At 53.8% G+C, this 15877-nt stretch overlaps 3 protein-coding genes across 3 annotated transcripts; 2 read left to right on the forward strand and 1 right to left on the reverse strand.

The window, feature by feature from the left end:
- The first annotated feature begins 1093 nt into the window (after positions 1-1093).
- MXD3 (MAX dimerization protein 3) lies at positions 1094-5375 on the forward strand. The gene is made up of 6 exons (XM_082723149.1): positions 1094-1276; positions 1559-1664; positions 2350-2379; positions 2504-2618; positions 4671-4854; positions 4937-5375. The coding sequence occupies exons 1-6, from the start codon at positions 1207-1209 to the stop codon at positions 5050-5052; spliced, it is 621 nt and encodes a 206-aa protein (XP_082579275.1). The 5' UTR covers positions 1094-1206; the 3' UTR covers positions 5053-5375.
- A 252-nt stretch (positions 5376-5627) lies between these two features.
- PRELID1 (PRELI domain containing 1) lies at positions 5628-9060 on the reverse strand. Its single transcript, XM_082723148.1, has 5 exons — positions 8921-9060; positions 8143-8368; positions 6590-6703; positions 6395-6473; positions 5628-6158 (listed from the first exon to the last, which is right to left on the reverse strand). The coding sequence occupies exons 1-5, from the start codon at positions 9010-9012 to the stop codon at positions 6010-6012; spliced, it is 660 nt and encodes a 219-aa protein (XP_082579274.1). The 5' UTR covers positions 9013-9060; the 3' UTR covers positions 5628-6009.
- Positions 9061-9200: 140 nt separating this feature from the next.
- On the forward strand, positions 9201-11510 carry RAB24 (RAB24, member RAS oncogene family). Its single transcript, XM_082723151.1, has 8 exons — positions 9201-9773; positions 9856-9924; positions 10138-10216; positions 10320-10387; positions 10464-10563; positions 10783-10833; positions 10965-11027; positions 11147-11510. Exons 1-8 carry the CDS (start codon positions 9657-9659, stop codon positions 11209-11211), a joined length of 612 nt encoding a protein of 203 aa, XP_082579277.1. The 5' UTR covers positions 9201-9656; the 3' UTR covers positions 11212-11510.
- Positions 11511-15877: the final 4367 nt, after the last annotated feature.

Below are 15877 nucleotides of genomic sequence, written 5' to 3' on the forward strand. Positions count from 1 at the left end.
CGTGGGAGGCTAAAAAGTCGTTTTAAAGAAGTGCTCCTGGACTCAGGCAACCAGGGGCTCTGTGGAAGAAACCTGTGTCTGGTTTGCACTGGCCTCAGAAGCCAGCAGCTACAACGTACTGGGCACGGATGGGCAAGGGCTCTGATCCTGTGACAGTGCTGTCGTCACAGGGCTTCCTGACCATACAGGAGGGAGGTCACTTCCCGAGTCATACAGTTGAGAAGCAGCAGGGACAGGAGAGGAACCCAACTCTGTGGGCTCCAGAACCCTGGGTTCTTAGCAAGCTAGTTCGCCTGCTTCCAGAGTATGGCTTGGCTTGGGAAATTGGTACCCTACTGACAGTTTTTGTAGCCAGCAGTAGCTTCCCTGCAGATGACAAGGAGCAGGAGGAGCCAGGAGACTATTCCCCTTCATGACAATAGGAAGCTGAAGCCCAGTACGGGCATACAGGGGCAGAGGGCAGGCCGGCGAGGGCACGGACCCTCGAGCGTACGAGCGGATCTGCGCCCCCTCCCCCGGCGCCTGCGCACTGCAGCTCCGTTCCCGCCCAACCCCGCCCCGATCGCCCGGGTTTTCAAATTTGAAACCTGCTCCTTTTCCCGCCTGAACGTGTTGACCATCAGAGGGAGAGGGCGGGGCCATACGCAGCCAATAGCGCCTCAGAAGCTCCCAGGCCCCGCCCTGAAGGTGACGGCAGCCAGCCGCAGGAAGCCTGGGGCAAATGGGTGAGGGTGCCCGCCGGCCCCGCCTCCGCGGCGCCCACGTGCAGCGACCAGGCTGGGCCCTCCCGGAGACCAAGGGTCCCCAGAGTACCATTTTAGGTGCAGAGCCTTCGCCATCAGTTTGGGACTGGAAACTGAGACCCTGATACACTTAGCAGCGCAGGGTCGTTGAGCAAAATGGGCAAGACGCGGCCCCCTTTAGCACGGGGATTCAAAGGCTGAGCCTGGAACGGGCGCCCATAGCAGCCCCGGGAGTCTGAGCCGGGGCGGGGGGGGGGCGGGCTCGAGGAGGTGGTTGGCTGTTCCCTGGCCCCTTTGGGGGAGGGGCGGGGCCAAGGGCTGGGCCGTCCCAGGGGCGGGGTGTCCCAGGGGCGGGTCCGGGTCCCTGTGTTTGTTGCACCGTGTCAGTTACATTGTAACAAAAGTGGTGCAGCCGCTCTCAGGGCCAGCACTCTAGGCCCGCCCGCCGTCAGCTGTCGCCGACATGGAATCCGTGGCCAGCAATATCCAGGTCCTGCTGCAGGCGGCAGAGTTCCTAGAGCGCCGTGAGAGAGGTGAGGAAGAACTCTTGGCCGGTCTCCAGACGGCAACCTCGCTGACACAGGCCTGGGCTGGACTTGGCTCCCAACAAGGAAGGCATGCATGACTTTAAGCAGTAGCCCCGGGGTACCCCGCCCTCAAGTTGTTGGGGGGGGGGGAGGGGTCCCCAGGCTGTCGGACAGGGAGTGGTTGGGGAAATGGCCCTGGTACCAAAAGCCCTTCCCTGACCGTGCCTTGTCAGGGGCGCCTGCTGGGACCAGCCCTAGGCTGAAGCGGGCTGGGGCTCTCTCTGGCAGAAGCCGAGCATGGCTACGCATCCCTGTGCCCGCACCGCAGTCCAGGCCCAGTCTACAGGAGGAGGAAGCGATCCCCCCAAGCTTCTGGCGCGCTGGACAGTGGGCGGTGAGGAAGGCTGGGGATGGTTGGGGGAGGAGGGGGATGGGTGCCATCCCTCATGGGGCCTCACCTTTGCCCACTTCCTCCTTGTTGCTTGTATCTTCTGGGCCAGGTCCCCTACTCTGGAGGCAATTCAGACCTCTCCTGCCATCTCCTTACTCCCCTCTGTTCATTCACGGACTATTTCTTGAGCACCCTGATGTGTCAGAAACCATAAACTTCAGGGAAAGAAGTGTCAGAAACCATAAACCAGAGAGTTCAGGGTCCTTCCACTCACACTCTTGCACTCTGCATCTCCACTCAATTCCCGTCCCCCCCGCCCCCAGACTTCTCTTTTCTCTTCTCATCCCTTTGCACATGCTAATCCCTCCAATTTTAAAGCCTCTCCATCCACCACTCTGCTTTGGGTAGCATGTTTCTGGCCCAGCTCAACTGTCACCTCTGTTCGAGAAGCAGTTCCTGACTGCTGGTCAGGGGGCCTTGTTTGGACCCCACAACCACTGGGCAGGCCTCTCAGCTTTTGGCTTGGTATCTCTGCCTCTGCCGGCGGGCTCCAGTGCTCAAGGCTGGTACAAGGGCCCCACATTAGGCTAGTTTGGGGCCTACATCTCTAGTGGATTTTAAGTCCCTGGGACTGAGGGTGTGGGTAGTAGCTGACCCCCCCCTCACCTGTTCTCCCTGGCATTGGCAGGTCTGTGCACAACGAGCTGGAGAAACGCAGGTGAGTCCCAGCTTTGCCCTGACAGCACTGGGCCTCAGGAACCATCTGCCTCTGGCCTTCCCTCCCCTGCTGTCTGGCCAGCAAGGCTAGGCTGGCACTGCCCTCCAGACCCCTTCCCCCACAGGAGGGCCCAGCTGAAGCGGTGCCTGGAGCAGCTAAAACAGCAGATGCCCCTGGGGGCTGACTGTGCCCGCTACACCACCCTGAGCCTTCTGCGCTGGGCCAGGATGCACATCCAGGTAAAAAGTTCCTGCAGTGCCCTGCAGCCAGCCTTCCAGAACTTGTGAGATGTGTAGTGGGGAGGGGCTACGTGCAACTGGGGAGAGAGGCCTGAGGTAATAGCCCAGCAGTGAGACATGGGACAGTTCTCTGTGCTTTTGGCTTCCACTGTGTTAAGTAGGAAAAAAAGCAGAAAACAACTCAAAGAGGATTGTTCTGAGGCTTAAGTGAATTTTCCGAATAAATGTTCATGGTTTTTAGGGCTATTATCAATTCAGTCCTAACTGAAGTCACTCAGCCTCTCTGGACTTGGTTTCCCTCTCTCTACAGATGGGTATAGCTGTTGAAAACATTCTGATGTGTTCCATGTCAGGGTCCCGAGGACTGCAGAGGTTTCCGCTTTCCCATCCTTCCAAGGCCTCCAGTTCTGAGCCGTCTATTCTCATGCCATTTTGGGAGGCAGTGCCAGAGGCCAGGAGAGGGGAAGGACAGAGGAAGCCAGTCACTCCTCCCAGCATCCTTCTGTGGCCTGGGCTCAGTGCCCCCTGGTGGACAGGAGTGGGGTGTGTGGGCTCATGCTCCATGCAGACCCAGATTGGGGGCGGGGGCGGAGCAGGGAACTAAAAGTGGCCTTTTCCTGCCCTCCTGACCCTCTTCACAAAGAAATGGGGGCATGGCCAGGCCAAGGACCGAGGTGCACAGCTAATGAGAGGCAGAGTTATAACCCAGGCCCAAGTCTCCTGCCTTGCAGTTTCCTTCAACAGGTGTTTATCAAGCACCTGTTCTAGGTACCAGGGGCTGTGTGGCAGATCCCAGATCCATGTGCTATGCAGCATATCAATCCCAGTGCAGGGACTGTCAGCTCTGCCCCACAGTACCTGCGTCCACTCATTGTGCTGAAGAACACCCTAGCCTGGTAGCTGGCCTGTTTCTTACCTGGAGCTCTCCTGGCCTGGTTCTTGGAGGGATGATGTGTGCCCTGTGGGGGCTGGCTGGCCCATGGGCAGACCTGGGGATTGCTCCTTCCTTGAGGCCCTATCACCCCTCCCAAGATAGGGCCCTTGAGGCCCTATTTCCCTGGCCTCCTGTTTTGCCTCTTCTGGGCTGCCCTCCACATTGCTCTAGAATGTAATGTGGAACACACAGATCTGTCCAGGTTGGTTTCCTGCTGGAAAATTTCCATGGCTCGTGCATGATAGGACAGTCTCAGTTCCTTACTTCCTATGAAACTATAGGCCCTTCACAGCCCAGGTGTTGCCACTGGTCTGCTTTAGGTCTCAGGTCTTCCCACGCCCTACCAGAGAAGCTGAATTCTCCATGATCTTCCCAGTTTCCCTCTGCTTGGATGCTGCTTCTTGCCCCATCTTTGCCTAGGCAGCTCTTACTCATCTTTCTACACCCAGTACAAATGTCCCCTTGTTCAGTTCTTGTTGACTGAATGTAGGCTTCTGCCCAGCCAGGGCTATGGTGGGAGAACCCTTGGCACTCCCTAGACCCCAGGCTGGCAGCTGTGAGGGGGATTAATGCTAAAGTTCTAGGGCTCCTGGGAGGGTCTGAACCAGGAGTCACAAACTACAGGCTTTGGTCTGTAGTTTCTAAAAATTTAAATTAGCTGCCAGCATTTAAAAGGATATTTGACATGGAAAAGTCTTTCAGCTTTTCTTAAACTGGGCAATGGGGCAGTGCTAGGCCCGTTTGCATATGTCTGTAACCAGTTAGAACCTAGAGGGGGACCACCTCCTTGAGCTGTAGGGCCCACTTGCCACCATATCACAGGCCTCCCCGGTCCCTGCTGCTTGCCATGGAAAGACTCCCATCACTTGATGAGGCCCTGACTGCCCCTGAGACTGGGATGCCCTTCCCAATTCACCCACACCGAGTGCTCACAGGGCATGTACGTGGAACCATAGCCTGGAGGCTATGGGAGCCACCCTCTGGGGCCCAGATTCAGTCACCCTCGCCTAGAACAGGCAGTCACCAAGTTGGCCACGGTCCGCTCTTGAGTGGTGCTGGGGTGAGGCCCGAGCCCCCAGGCAGCTGACCCTGGGCCTTCACTCCCTTGGGATTTGTAGAAGTTGGAGGAGCAGGAGCAGAAGGCGAGGCGGCTCAAGGAGAAGCTGCGCAGCAAGCAGCAAAGCCTGCGGCAGCAGCTGGAGCAGCTCCGGGCACCAGCAGGGCTGGGAGAGAGGGAGCGGCCACGGGCAGACAGCCTGGACTCCTCGGGCCTCTCCTCTGAACGCTCAGACTCAGACCAAGGTGAGTGCCCTGAGCCAAGGAGTCAGAGGGGTGGCGTGGGCTGAGCTGGCCAGGTCTCCTGACTGGACCCCTCCCTGCGCAGAGGAGGTGGAGGTGGACGTGGAGAGCCTGGTGTTCGGGGGCGAGGCTGAGCTGCTACGGAGCTTCAGCGCGGGCCAGGAACACAGCTATTCACATGGCAGTGGCACCTGGCTATGACCTTCACCACCCCCCAAGCCTCAAGAGCTGCTTGGAATGGACTAAAAGGACCCTTACGTGGGAAGAGGTGCCTGCCCCCCACCCTGCCGCTGGCTGCTGGCAGTCCCTCCTTGGGGAGGGGTGCCTGGTTTTCCCCTGAGCCCTGCAGGGGAGGCAGCTTGGGCCTAGGCCACCCTTCCAGGCCTTTTTTTGTAGCACTTGGCTCTGCTGTCCCCAGGGAGGGGCAGGAAGCCTCTTGGGCCCTCACATTCCTTTCTAGAGAAGGCCCCCTGACCTTTATCCCAGATACTGTACAGTATTTTCATTAAAAGCCTCTTTACTAACTTCCTGTCCATGATCTTGCCTGATGAAAATGGGGAACTCCCAGTCACGGACAAACTGGAAAAGAGGAAATGAGATCAGTAGCCATTACTGACACTGTGCATCGTACCAGGCAGTGTCCCTTTAATCATCACAGCTGGAGGCTGCTCCGTCTCACAGGTGGCACTGAGTACGAGACTTGCCCAAGGCACAAAGCCAGGAAAGTATGGAGTCAAGGTTCCAACTAAGTTTTCTGACTTCAGAGCTAGGGCTCATTGAATTCAAGAACTATTTATTGAGTGCCTGTAATGTGCTAGATACTGTTCCAGATACTTGGGACACATCAGAGAACATGACAAAGGTCCCTGCCCTCATGGAGCTTACAGTCTGGCGCTTCCTAGCCCTGTACCTGCAGGCTGCCTGGGACCGGGCAGGCCCTGGCCCCTCCCTGTGCTGGATGTGGACATCCACAGGCCTGGCTCAGACATGGGCAACGTGCCTGCTGCACTGTCAATGCCAAACAGGACACCCAGCCCCAACCCACCCAGACAGCAGAAAGGGCTGGAAGTTGACTTTTAATAATAAAGTACAAGGGGGACAGGCAGAGGGACTTGAGCCAGGTGGTCAGGTGTCCTACCGCGCCGGGGCCTGGGCTAGCTACACGAAGTGCTGCTGCTGCTGCTGCTGCTTGGTGGCTGCCTTGCTGGCAAGGTCCTTGGCCTTCTCTGTAGCTGCCAGTGCCGTCTCCTTCGCCTTCTCCTTGGCTTCCTTGGCTGTCTCAACGAGGGTTTTGGAAGGGGCCTCACCTGCAGCAAAGGGCAGGGGCTGGATTCAGAAGACTCCAAGAAGACCCACCTCCACATCCCTCCTCCCCAGTATTCCCCCACCTTGGGCCAGGCCCCTTCTGAAGGGTGGTATTTGCCCCAGGGTACAGATGAGGAGTCCCAGGCTTAGAGTGGGGTGGTAACAGCTGTAGATTCCAACACCCGTCAGGGCCGCTAGGACTGCACCCCAGGCTCTTTTTGTACCCAGAGCCCCTCACCCTGCAGCTTGGCCAAGATGTACTCAAAGCCCTTCATAGTCTTGGTCACATTGCTTTTGAACCGGGCAAGACCAAACTCCTGGCAAAAGAAGAAAAGGTGGTTAGGATTCTGAGCTTCCCACTGACCCCTAGCCCAGCCTTCATGCCAAATGCCTGGGCCCCCAAAGCCCCAGCACCCCCCCCAATGCTGCTCACCTGGACAGCTCTGGAGACCCCAAATAAGCTAGAGGAGACCCAGGCTTCCCGGCGGATTTCGGTCCAGCCGCTGTTATCAGAGTTCACACAGTAAACACATCGTTCCTCCACCACCTGTGCAGGGAGTCAGGCCAACCACAATTGGGCGGGAGTCTTTCACTTCATCAACTTGCACATAAATTTGGTCACCTGCCTCTTTTTCACAGGGTAAGGCAATAAAGTGAAAAATCCACTTCTTTCCCCTACTGTGTTCCCAATCTCCATTTCAAGAAGAGAACAAGAACATAAAAAGGGCCACTTTGCTCTCTAAAACCTCTCCTCTGACCCTTTCAGCTAAAAGGCACATAGACTCGAGCTCAGGAGTTTGTGTGCCAGCTCCAGCCTGGCCCTGGACTTGGTTTGGTAGCTTTAGGTGCAGTGCTTTCAGCCTGCCTGCCACCCACTGCAGCTCCTGAGCTCCATGGCAGGCGAAATAAAAATGGAAATCAGGCAAACATCACAGCTATCAGCTATCAGTATCCTGGAACCAGGACTTCCAGGAGCAACACTTAGAATACATGTCTCACAGCTGCATCACTTATATTTGTAATTTACAAAAACAGATTATGCCCTGAGGGTATAGTCAGCTGTGAAGCCTTCAGAAAACTCTGGAGGGGGGTGCAGAACCTCAAGGTGCCTGCTCACTCTGTGACCTTGCAGGGCACTTCCTCTCTTGGAACCTCACTTCCCTCTTTGCACAATGGAGAGTAATACCTAGCTCCCAGAGCCACTGTGAAGCAGCTAGCTGAGAAAAAGAACGAGAGCTCTCTGAAAACTTTTACAATAGTCACACATGAGATGATACTGTAGGACGTTCCTTTAACCATGGGTTTTCCAGCTTTTTTTTTTTTTTTAAGAAAATTTATTTATTTGACAGACAGAGATCACAAGTAGGCAGAGAGGCAGGCAGAGAGAGAGGGTTAGGAAGCATGCTCTCTGCTGAGCAGAGAGCCCGATGCAGGGCTCAATCCCAGGACCCTGGGATCATGACCTGAGCCGAAGGCAGAGGCTTTAACCCACTAAGCCACCCAGGTGCCCCTTCCAGCTTTTTTATAGGCAAGAAATCAAGAGGTATACGAACCTTTCCCCTCAAAATCTCAGGCAAAAACCCATTACAGTAAGACAGATAAAGTGGAACTCCTCTAATCATCATGGGCAAGGGGCTCAGATCCTCTCCCCTCAGAGGCACAAAGAAATTGCTATGGCTTGATGGATTCCTGTTTGAAAATCACTGCCTCCTTCCCTCAGCATCACTTTTGTGAGCCCAAACTCTATGTGTGCCAGGTACAGTGAAGGTGCTCTGTATTTATTACTTGGGACAACTCTGTAACAAGTACCCCTCCCCCACAGCATGAATGAAAAGACTAATTTGGCTGAAAAAAAATCATCTGAGTTTACACTCTAGTTTACTCCCCAGTAACCCAAATCTGCCTCAGATAATAGAGGCTGCATGGCTTCCTAGCCATATGTACCTGGAGCTACTTTGGGGGAACTAAAGGGGAGGGTAGTCTCACCATCAGCCGGGCGTGGTTGATGTTCCAGGTGAAGGTGGTCATGGTCTGGTTCTGCGGGTCCACAATAGAATCCTCCAGGATGTACACCGAGTGAGCGACATTGGCAGGAAACAGTCGCTCGGCCCAGCGGGGCATCCTGTTGGTCTTGGTCAGGAGACGCCGGGACAGGAGTTTCTGGTCAGGGGTCACCTCCCGGTGCACTATGTCTTCCGTCAAGACATGTTTGCTGCCAAGTATCAGAATGAAGGTGACCCTCGGGTGCATGCCGCTAAAAAACTGCCCGCTGGGGTTCCCCTCTGAAGCTTCCCGGCCCAGAATGGCCATGCCTTCCCCAAACTTGCAACCATAAGTAGCGTGGCTCAGACCTCAACTAGAGTTCCCTGCGACTATCCGAGGGCAAATTCCAACTCCCGCCCTCTTGCGGACCAGATTCCAGCGGGGACTGGACTTCAAGATCTATTACACCAGTGGAGAACGCCACAGGCAGAGGAGTAGGCCAGCGCCGGGATTTCCAGCTGCTGTGCCGCCGCCTCTTCCTGTCTCACCACCCCGAAATGAGAGAACCTTGGACTATAGCCTCAAACCACTGCCCGGGCCCAGCCTCCTTCCACTACCTTGCAGGCCTGGCCTGGCCGCTTCTCGGATAGTCTTCTTACCCTAAAGATGGCCCCGGTTCCGACGGTGCCCTACCTCGGACTCGATGTCGAGTCTCTCCCGGACCCATACTTCGATCTCCAAACAGCGAGTAGGAAGGATTGCTCTTTCCAGGGCCACGTACCTATAGGGATTCGGGTACCGCTGCCAGAAGGCAGCGAACACTTGGTCCCAGGAACTCCGGAGCACGCTCTGGCCCAGGAAATACTTCACCATCGTCCCGGCCGGGGCGGGCTCAGCACCCGCGCAGCATCAGGGGTGCGAAGCCCGGGATGGGGCACGCGGAGACCGGACCGGGGCTCGGCGCACGCCCGCCAGGCTCGCAGCTCAGTCACCACCGGGCCGCGCCCAAGGAGCCGCCGCCGCCATGAGGAGTTGTCGAGCAGCGCGCAACTTCCGGCGCAGCGGCGCTGTACCCACCACTTCCGGCGCCCGCCCACGTGACCCCACGGTCCCGCCCCCTTATCCTTTACCACCTCCCCCCTCCCCCGCGGGAGTCGCGGCGTTGCGGGTCGGATCCAGGTTGAAGGAGCCCCCCAGGTTCCGTGGGGATTCCGTGCGGGAGCAACCTCTAAGCCCGGCGAGGGAGCTGGGTGGCGGTATGCGGCGCCGTTGAGGGCGCTGCCGCGCGGGCTCCCAGGCCGCCCCGAGTCCTGGGCTCTTCGAAGGAGGTTCAGCGCCTGGGGCCGAGCAGCGGGGCAGACGCGGACGCTGTCGGAGCTCGAGCCGACGCGGTGTCTCCAGTCGTAGGTCGGCGCCTGGGGTCAGGGACCGAGGCTTGGGCGCTGCCTGCCCGAGCGGAGATCCGGGCTTGCCTCCGCCCCCGCTCAGGACCCTGAAGCCGGTGAGGCGGCCCCGGGATGAGCGGGCAGCGCGTGGACGTCAAGGTGGTGATGCTGGGCAAGGAGTACGTGGGCAAGACAAGCCTGGTGGAAAGATACGTACACGACCGCTTCCTGGTGGGGCCCTATCAGAACGTAAGTGCGCCGCGCGGGGCCTGGAACGAGTGGGGAGGGAGCTGCTCCGCACCGGCGGCCCTGATCACTTCCCCGATTGCAGACCATCGGGGCCGCCTTCGTGGCCAAGGTGATGTCCGTTGGAGACCGGACGGTGACTCTAGGTATTTGGGTAAGTCCCCTGGGCACGCAGTCCCGAGAAAACCCATTCATGAGGAGGCTTACTTTCTCCTGCCTATTATCAGCTGACTTGTCTTGTAGAGGCCATTTTTCTATTCTAGACCCCAGTTTAAAAATAGGGGTCTGGAGGACGTCGTGTTAGTTTGCAGTCTTGGGGAGTAGCTAGGTAACTCAGGCCAGGCTGAGCCGCCCCCCTGCTCTTCAGGACACAGCAGGCTCTGAGCGTTACGAGGCCATGAGTCGAATCTACTATCGGGGCGCCAAGGCTGCCATCGTCTGCTATGGTAAGGGTTCTGGCCTGTTCCTCAAACAAGAGGGGGTGGGTGTCAGGATGGCCTAAGAACAGCCCCTGATCCTTGGTTGTGTTTTTTGCATGCCCGTATCAAGACCTGACGGATAGCAGCAGTTTTGAGCGGGCAAAGTTCTGGGTGAAGGAACTGCGCAACCTAGAGGAGGTAAGTGCCAGACCTCACCAAAGGCCTAGGAGCTGGTGGTCCATGGGAGTGACTTTGACCTTGTCTTCTGCTCCAGGGCTGTCAGATCTACCTGTGTGGCACCAAGAGTGACCTACTGGAGGAGGACAGGCGTCGTCGTCGTGTGGACTTCCACGATGTCCAGGACTATGCAGAGAGTAGCTGAGGCTCAGCTCCCTGGGGGTGGGGGAGTGAAGTGGCTGCTTGGGTGGAGCACAGAAAATAGGGACTGCCTTAGCTGCCATGCCAAGACCCCTGGGGAAGGTCTTCTGCCTTCCCTGAAGGTGTGGGGTCTATTAGATTCCCTGAACTGCTAGCCTTTCCCTTTGTATCCACCTGATTCTCAGGTAGGAAGCTTTAGTCACTTCTCTTTACAGATATCAAAGCTCAGCTCTTTGAAACATCCAGCAAGACAGGCCAGAGTGTGGGTGAGTGCTGTCCGGGTCTACACAGCAGGAACAGGCAGGGGCACCAGAGAAGAGCCTAGAGGGCTGGGTTATTGGGTGATTCCAGGGTTACTGGCTTTCAGCCCTCACTGACTTGTCCTTTTTCCTGCCAGACGAGCTCTTCCAGAAAGTGGCAGAGGATTACGTCAGTGTGGCTGCCTTCCAGGTGATGACAGGTGTGTGTGCATCCTCAGCCTCTCTGGAGTCTTCTTCTAGGCCCACAGCATCTGGCCCCCTTCACAAGTTACCTGATCCCCAAAGAAAAGGGTGCTGAGCTGCCACCTCTTTTTGACAGAGGACAAGGGCGTGGACCTGGGCCAGAAGGCAAACCCCTACTTCTACAGCTGTTGTCATCACTGAGTCACCACCATTCACCTGGCCTACGGGAATTAAAGGAGTTCCCCGAGAAGGGCTAGACCTAGCTCCTGTCTGGGCTTGAGTGGTCGTACGTCTGAGCTACCCCTGGTCCCCATGGCAGCAGAGGTGGCACCTGCCTGTGCTGGCCCATGAAATGGAGGCAGCATTGGGCTGACTGATGGGCATGAGGAGGGTAAAGGCTTATTTGGACCCCAGGCTCCCTGTCCTGGACAACACTTGTGTCTACAGATTATTTAAGTGGCTTTTGATTTGTAAATAAAATCAATGCACTGTGAATCACACTCAGCCCCTCTCCCTGCTGTGTGGATTAGGTGCCAAGACACCTAGTTCTGGCGCCACCCGGCTGATCTCACTTCTTATATTAAGGCTGCCCTCAGCTCTTACTCTTTTGGAAGCCAAGTTAACTTCACTCCCGGATTGCATCTGAGATAATATAGAAACAAAAGGGCCTTTTCCTGTTCTTTAGGAGGGGACAAAGTTAAGTAAGGGGCTGGGGTTGGGGCAATGTGAAGCTCACGCAAGGCAGGCACTTAAGTGGTGTCCAGAGATCAAAGGGTCAAGCACTCCTACCTCAGACTGGCTGGTTCTACCACTGCTTCTGTCACATCTAGGTCCATGAGTCATGTCTGTGGCTCAGATTCTAAGCTTCCTAGCAACATACTACAAGGTGGCTTAATGGAAGAAAATTTTAAGTTCTGCAAGACAGAAAGGTCTTATAGATCCAGACTGGAATCCAGTTCAGCTATCAACAGAAAAGGTACCTGAACTTGGCCTGAGTTTCTCGTCTGTAAAATCTGGTGACCACTACCTAGTTCAGGGCTGCGAAGACCCTGAACAAAAAAGTTAACTTTAGGACTAAATGTTTGCCTTTCCACACTATTCCCCAGAGGACTTTCTGCTGAAGGGCAGGAAGTTCAGGACTAGGTCAGAAGGAGAGACATATGGACTCCCAAGACCCCCCCAAAGTATATCTTTGGGTCTTAGAACTAACAGGTGTTAGGGTGGATAGAGCTGGTGCTTCCTGTTCAGCTAAAAACCATATGGCAGCCCTTTTCCAGTATTGAAAGCCTGGTGGCTTTGCCTCTGCTTTCCTGCCTTAGGCCTGGGCCAGGTCTTCTGCAGTGCCTAGCACCTATCTCTTAAGAACTAAAGACATGGCCAGAATGGTCAGACTCAACGCTCAGAAACAACTTTGGTTCCACTTCCTTTTTAAAAACCAATTCCTCAAAATACCCTTCCTTTATGGGTAATGGAAGCTTCCTGTATAGGAGCTGAAACTGACACCAGCCACTCCCAAAAGAAGTGAAAGACATTCTGGCAGCTGGTGGTGCTGGGAGGAAACCCACACCACTCTTGGAGATGCTCAGAGGAGGGGCTCACCTCCACCATGTCCCCAACCTGGGAACTATCTCAGAGGCTGGTTTCTGCTCTCACCCCAAGCCCAGCCTCCCTCCTGTTAAGCTACATCTCCCCACGGACAACAAACAAAACACAGGGCAAGGGCCATTAAGAGTAAAGTTAAACTTTACTTTACAGTAATTTTTTTTTCTATATACAAAGAATTACAGTACATGTTTATGGGGACTCCTACAGGGCTCCCCTCTTTTTCACTAAGAGTTTCACTTACAGCTGACAATCTATGGGGGGAGGAAGGGGCAAAAGACCAGTGATGGACCTCAGCTGACACCCCCCCGCCCCCCTTTCTTAAAAATATATAGATCTCTATTGTCAGCTTGTTTCTTTGCCAAGACTTAGAAAGCTGCTCTTCCATGAGCTCCTGTGTGCTGCACTCACCCATCTTCAACACACTCCTCTACACGCACACACAGGCAGCACCCACCTCGGACCTGGAGACCGCCTGTTCTCTGCCCCTACCCTGGAAGTCTAAAGCACCACAACCATTCATCTCTGCTCCTACTCCCTGGGCACATCTCTTGTCCACAAAGCTTTACTTGACTTCCAGGGTGTTAGACCTGAAGCCCCTCAATAGCCTGATGGTTTGAAAATCACGGGAAAGCAGCTCTAGAGAAGGGACCACATGAGAGTTTAACATGATTTTGTTTACACTGGTAGGAAACATTTCTCAGGCTGTGGATTTCTAATTAAAATAAACTCTTTCCACTTCCTTAAGAAATATTACCCTTAATCTTCATAACCAACTGAGGTGCTCCCATGAGAGTAGAAGAGGTAGAGAGGGGCACAAGGTAACACAAAGAGAACCCCATAGGCGGAGCTCTACCAACCTGTTCTAGGCATTGTGGACCGAGGCTACACCAGGTGACAAGGTGACACCAGCCCTGAGAAACTCAATGGCCACCCTCATCTGGATACAGCATCTCTTCCACCTAGGATTACACTGACCCACTCCAGGGTCGGGTGCAGGCTTCACTGAGGCTCTGCCTTCTCTAATTGAGCCTCAAAGAAATGATTCTACACAGAATTTCTTCTTCCCAAACAGGAACCTGGGTTTCTTAACTCACCAGTCCCTTAACCCTTGGCAGTGCTTATTTATACCAGAAAATTAGCACCATCATTACATTTTTTGTGTGTTCAAAGCAATTATCTATTCTTATTTCAGTTTGTACTACAGCAACCTCTGGCCCTGCTGCACTGGCCCTAGGAAGCTCAGCTGAGAGCTAACTGGCTATAGCCAATGAAGTCTCATGCAGCAGCTACCTAGCTCTAAGTGATCTGGAATGTCTAGCACATGAAACAGTCCAAGCATTACTTAGCAGGAAAAGGGGCTTGTGGCAGCTCCTTTCTTGCCATGATCTCAGGTGAGGAGACTGGACCACTTGACCTCCTGGTTGACAAATCGCAAGAGGATGACAAGATCCTCCTAAAATGCCTTAGGAGAAAACCCACTTTATAGGAGCTGAGGGCAAAATCAATCCACGTTTAGTGCTCTCCTGATTCCTTTCCACAGGGGAAGGTGCCAGGACCAGACTTCCTTCCTGCCATTCTGTTCTCATGATGTGACCTGGGAGTCCAGCTCCAGTGAGGAGATGCTACTGAGCCTGGGAAAGGATCGCTGATGCACTTCGTGCTCCGACTGTAGTGTGGGGTAGAGAATGTGAAGATAAAATAATTATTTCCATCAATGCTAAAGATGCAGATTGGGTTCATTAGAGGACCAACACAGTGACTTAAGTCACCTCAAACTCAGTAACTTCAGGGGGAAGCAGACATTTAAAAATCTGGGATCCTTCTATAGCAATGATAGCTATTTTGCTATTAGAATGGGTTTGTTCCAGCAGGAGAAGCAAATGAGGCTTTGAATCCAAATCTCAGCAGTTTCCATAAAGTTCTTCTGACTTAACAGGGCAAGGAGAGATACTGGTTCTTTAGCTACCTATGGAAGCTGTGACTTCCCCTTTGGAAATGTTTCCTGGGGACAGGCTTAGAGGCACTTCTCTCTTGAGATCTTAATTTCCAGGCATTTGGCCAAATACTAAAATACCATCCTGCACAAAGATCAGGAGTTTCTAAGAGAAAATCTTTCCTTTTAACTGCCAATTCACACCCTCTGGAGAAAAGGTCTCAGTACAAGGCTCCAGGAGAGTCCCCAAGGATGGCAGGGTCACTCTCTCCCCATTGTCCCTCATGTCAGAGTTTCAGTTTCCCAACAGTCCTTTAACTCTGCTTCTAATTGTATGGTGACTGCTTTCTTGATGTTAACAATCTGATATCAGATGCTGCTATCAGTGGGCCTAGTTTAATTCTACCTGAGAGTGAATAACCCTTACAAAAGCCTGGATGTCCATCCATTTAGATAAAGAACTTCCACCCCCCAGCCCTCCCACCCCCTCCCCCAAACCAGGCACAGCTCAAAAGTTGTTTTCCCAGGCAGGTCTGGAAGGAAGTAAATGGTGGAGAATGGAAAGAACCAAAACAAAACCACAAAGTGGCCAATCATGGCCCACATTTCCCTCACTCCTTGTCCTGTGAGATGTATCTAGAGCGGCTGTCAAGTCAATTACCTACCAAAGCCTACTTCAAAGAAGCTATTTCAGGATGAAACTTCTCCATTTAAATTTTTAACATAGCCTGCACACACACCCCTCCCCCCCAAATTCACAGTTTATTTCATGAAACAAAGAGCTACGGTAATTTAACACACAACATAGTGAAAGAAGATTCTGACAGTGCAGTGCGAATATCTTTTTCTGATCACAACTACAGATGACAGGAGAGAAAAGGGCACAGGACTGGCACCAAGCAAACTCTACTCATACAGCCTAAAAGATTAGGGAAAGGGACCTACTAGCTGCAGTTATATACTTATTATTCTCACACATGATAAATACTTAATATAATGAACTTTAATGTTCTGGGTGATTTCTTTAAAAATATCTTTTCCATGGTTTAAAATTTTTTAAAAAAGAAAATAAGATGCTTTGTTTTCTCTTCCTTTTGAACAAAGAGCTTTTCCTCTCTCATGATGGAAGAGAGAGAGGATGAAAAGGGGAGAACTAGGCAGGTGGAATTTTACAGAGATTTCGAGGTCTAAATGGGATACAGAGAAAGGTCCCTAGACTTGGGACAGCCCTGCCCAGCCTCGTACCTCTGCCTGAGTTCAAGTGTCTCAACCCGAGACAGACTTTGGGAAATAAAAGCAAATTCTTCTTTTAATCTTAATATAAAGCGC

The sequence above is a fragment of the Mustela nivalis genome, assembly GCF_964662115.1.
Source record: "Mustela nivalis genome assembly, chromosome: 3".
In the NCBI taxonomy this organism is placed as follows: domain Eukaryota; kingdom Metazoa; phylum Chordata; class Mammalia; order Carnivora; family Mustelidae; genus Mustela; species Mustela nivalis.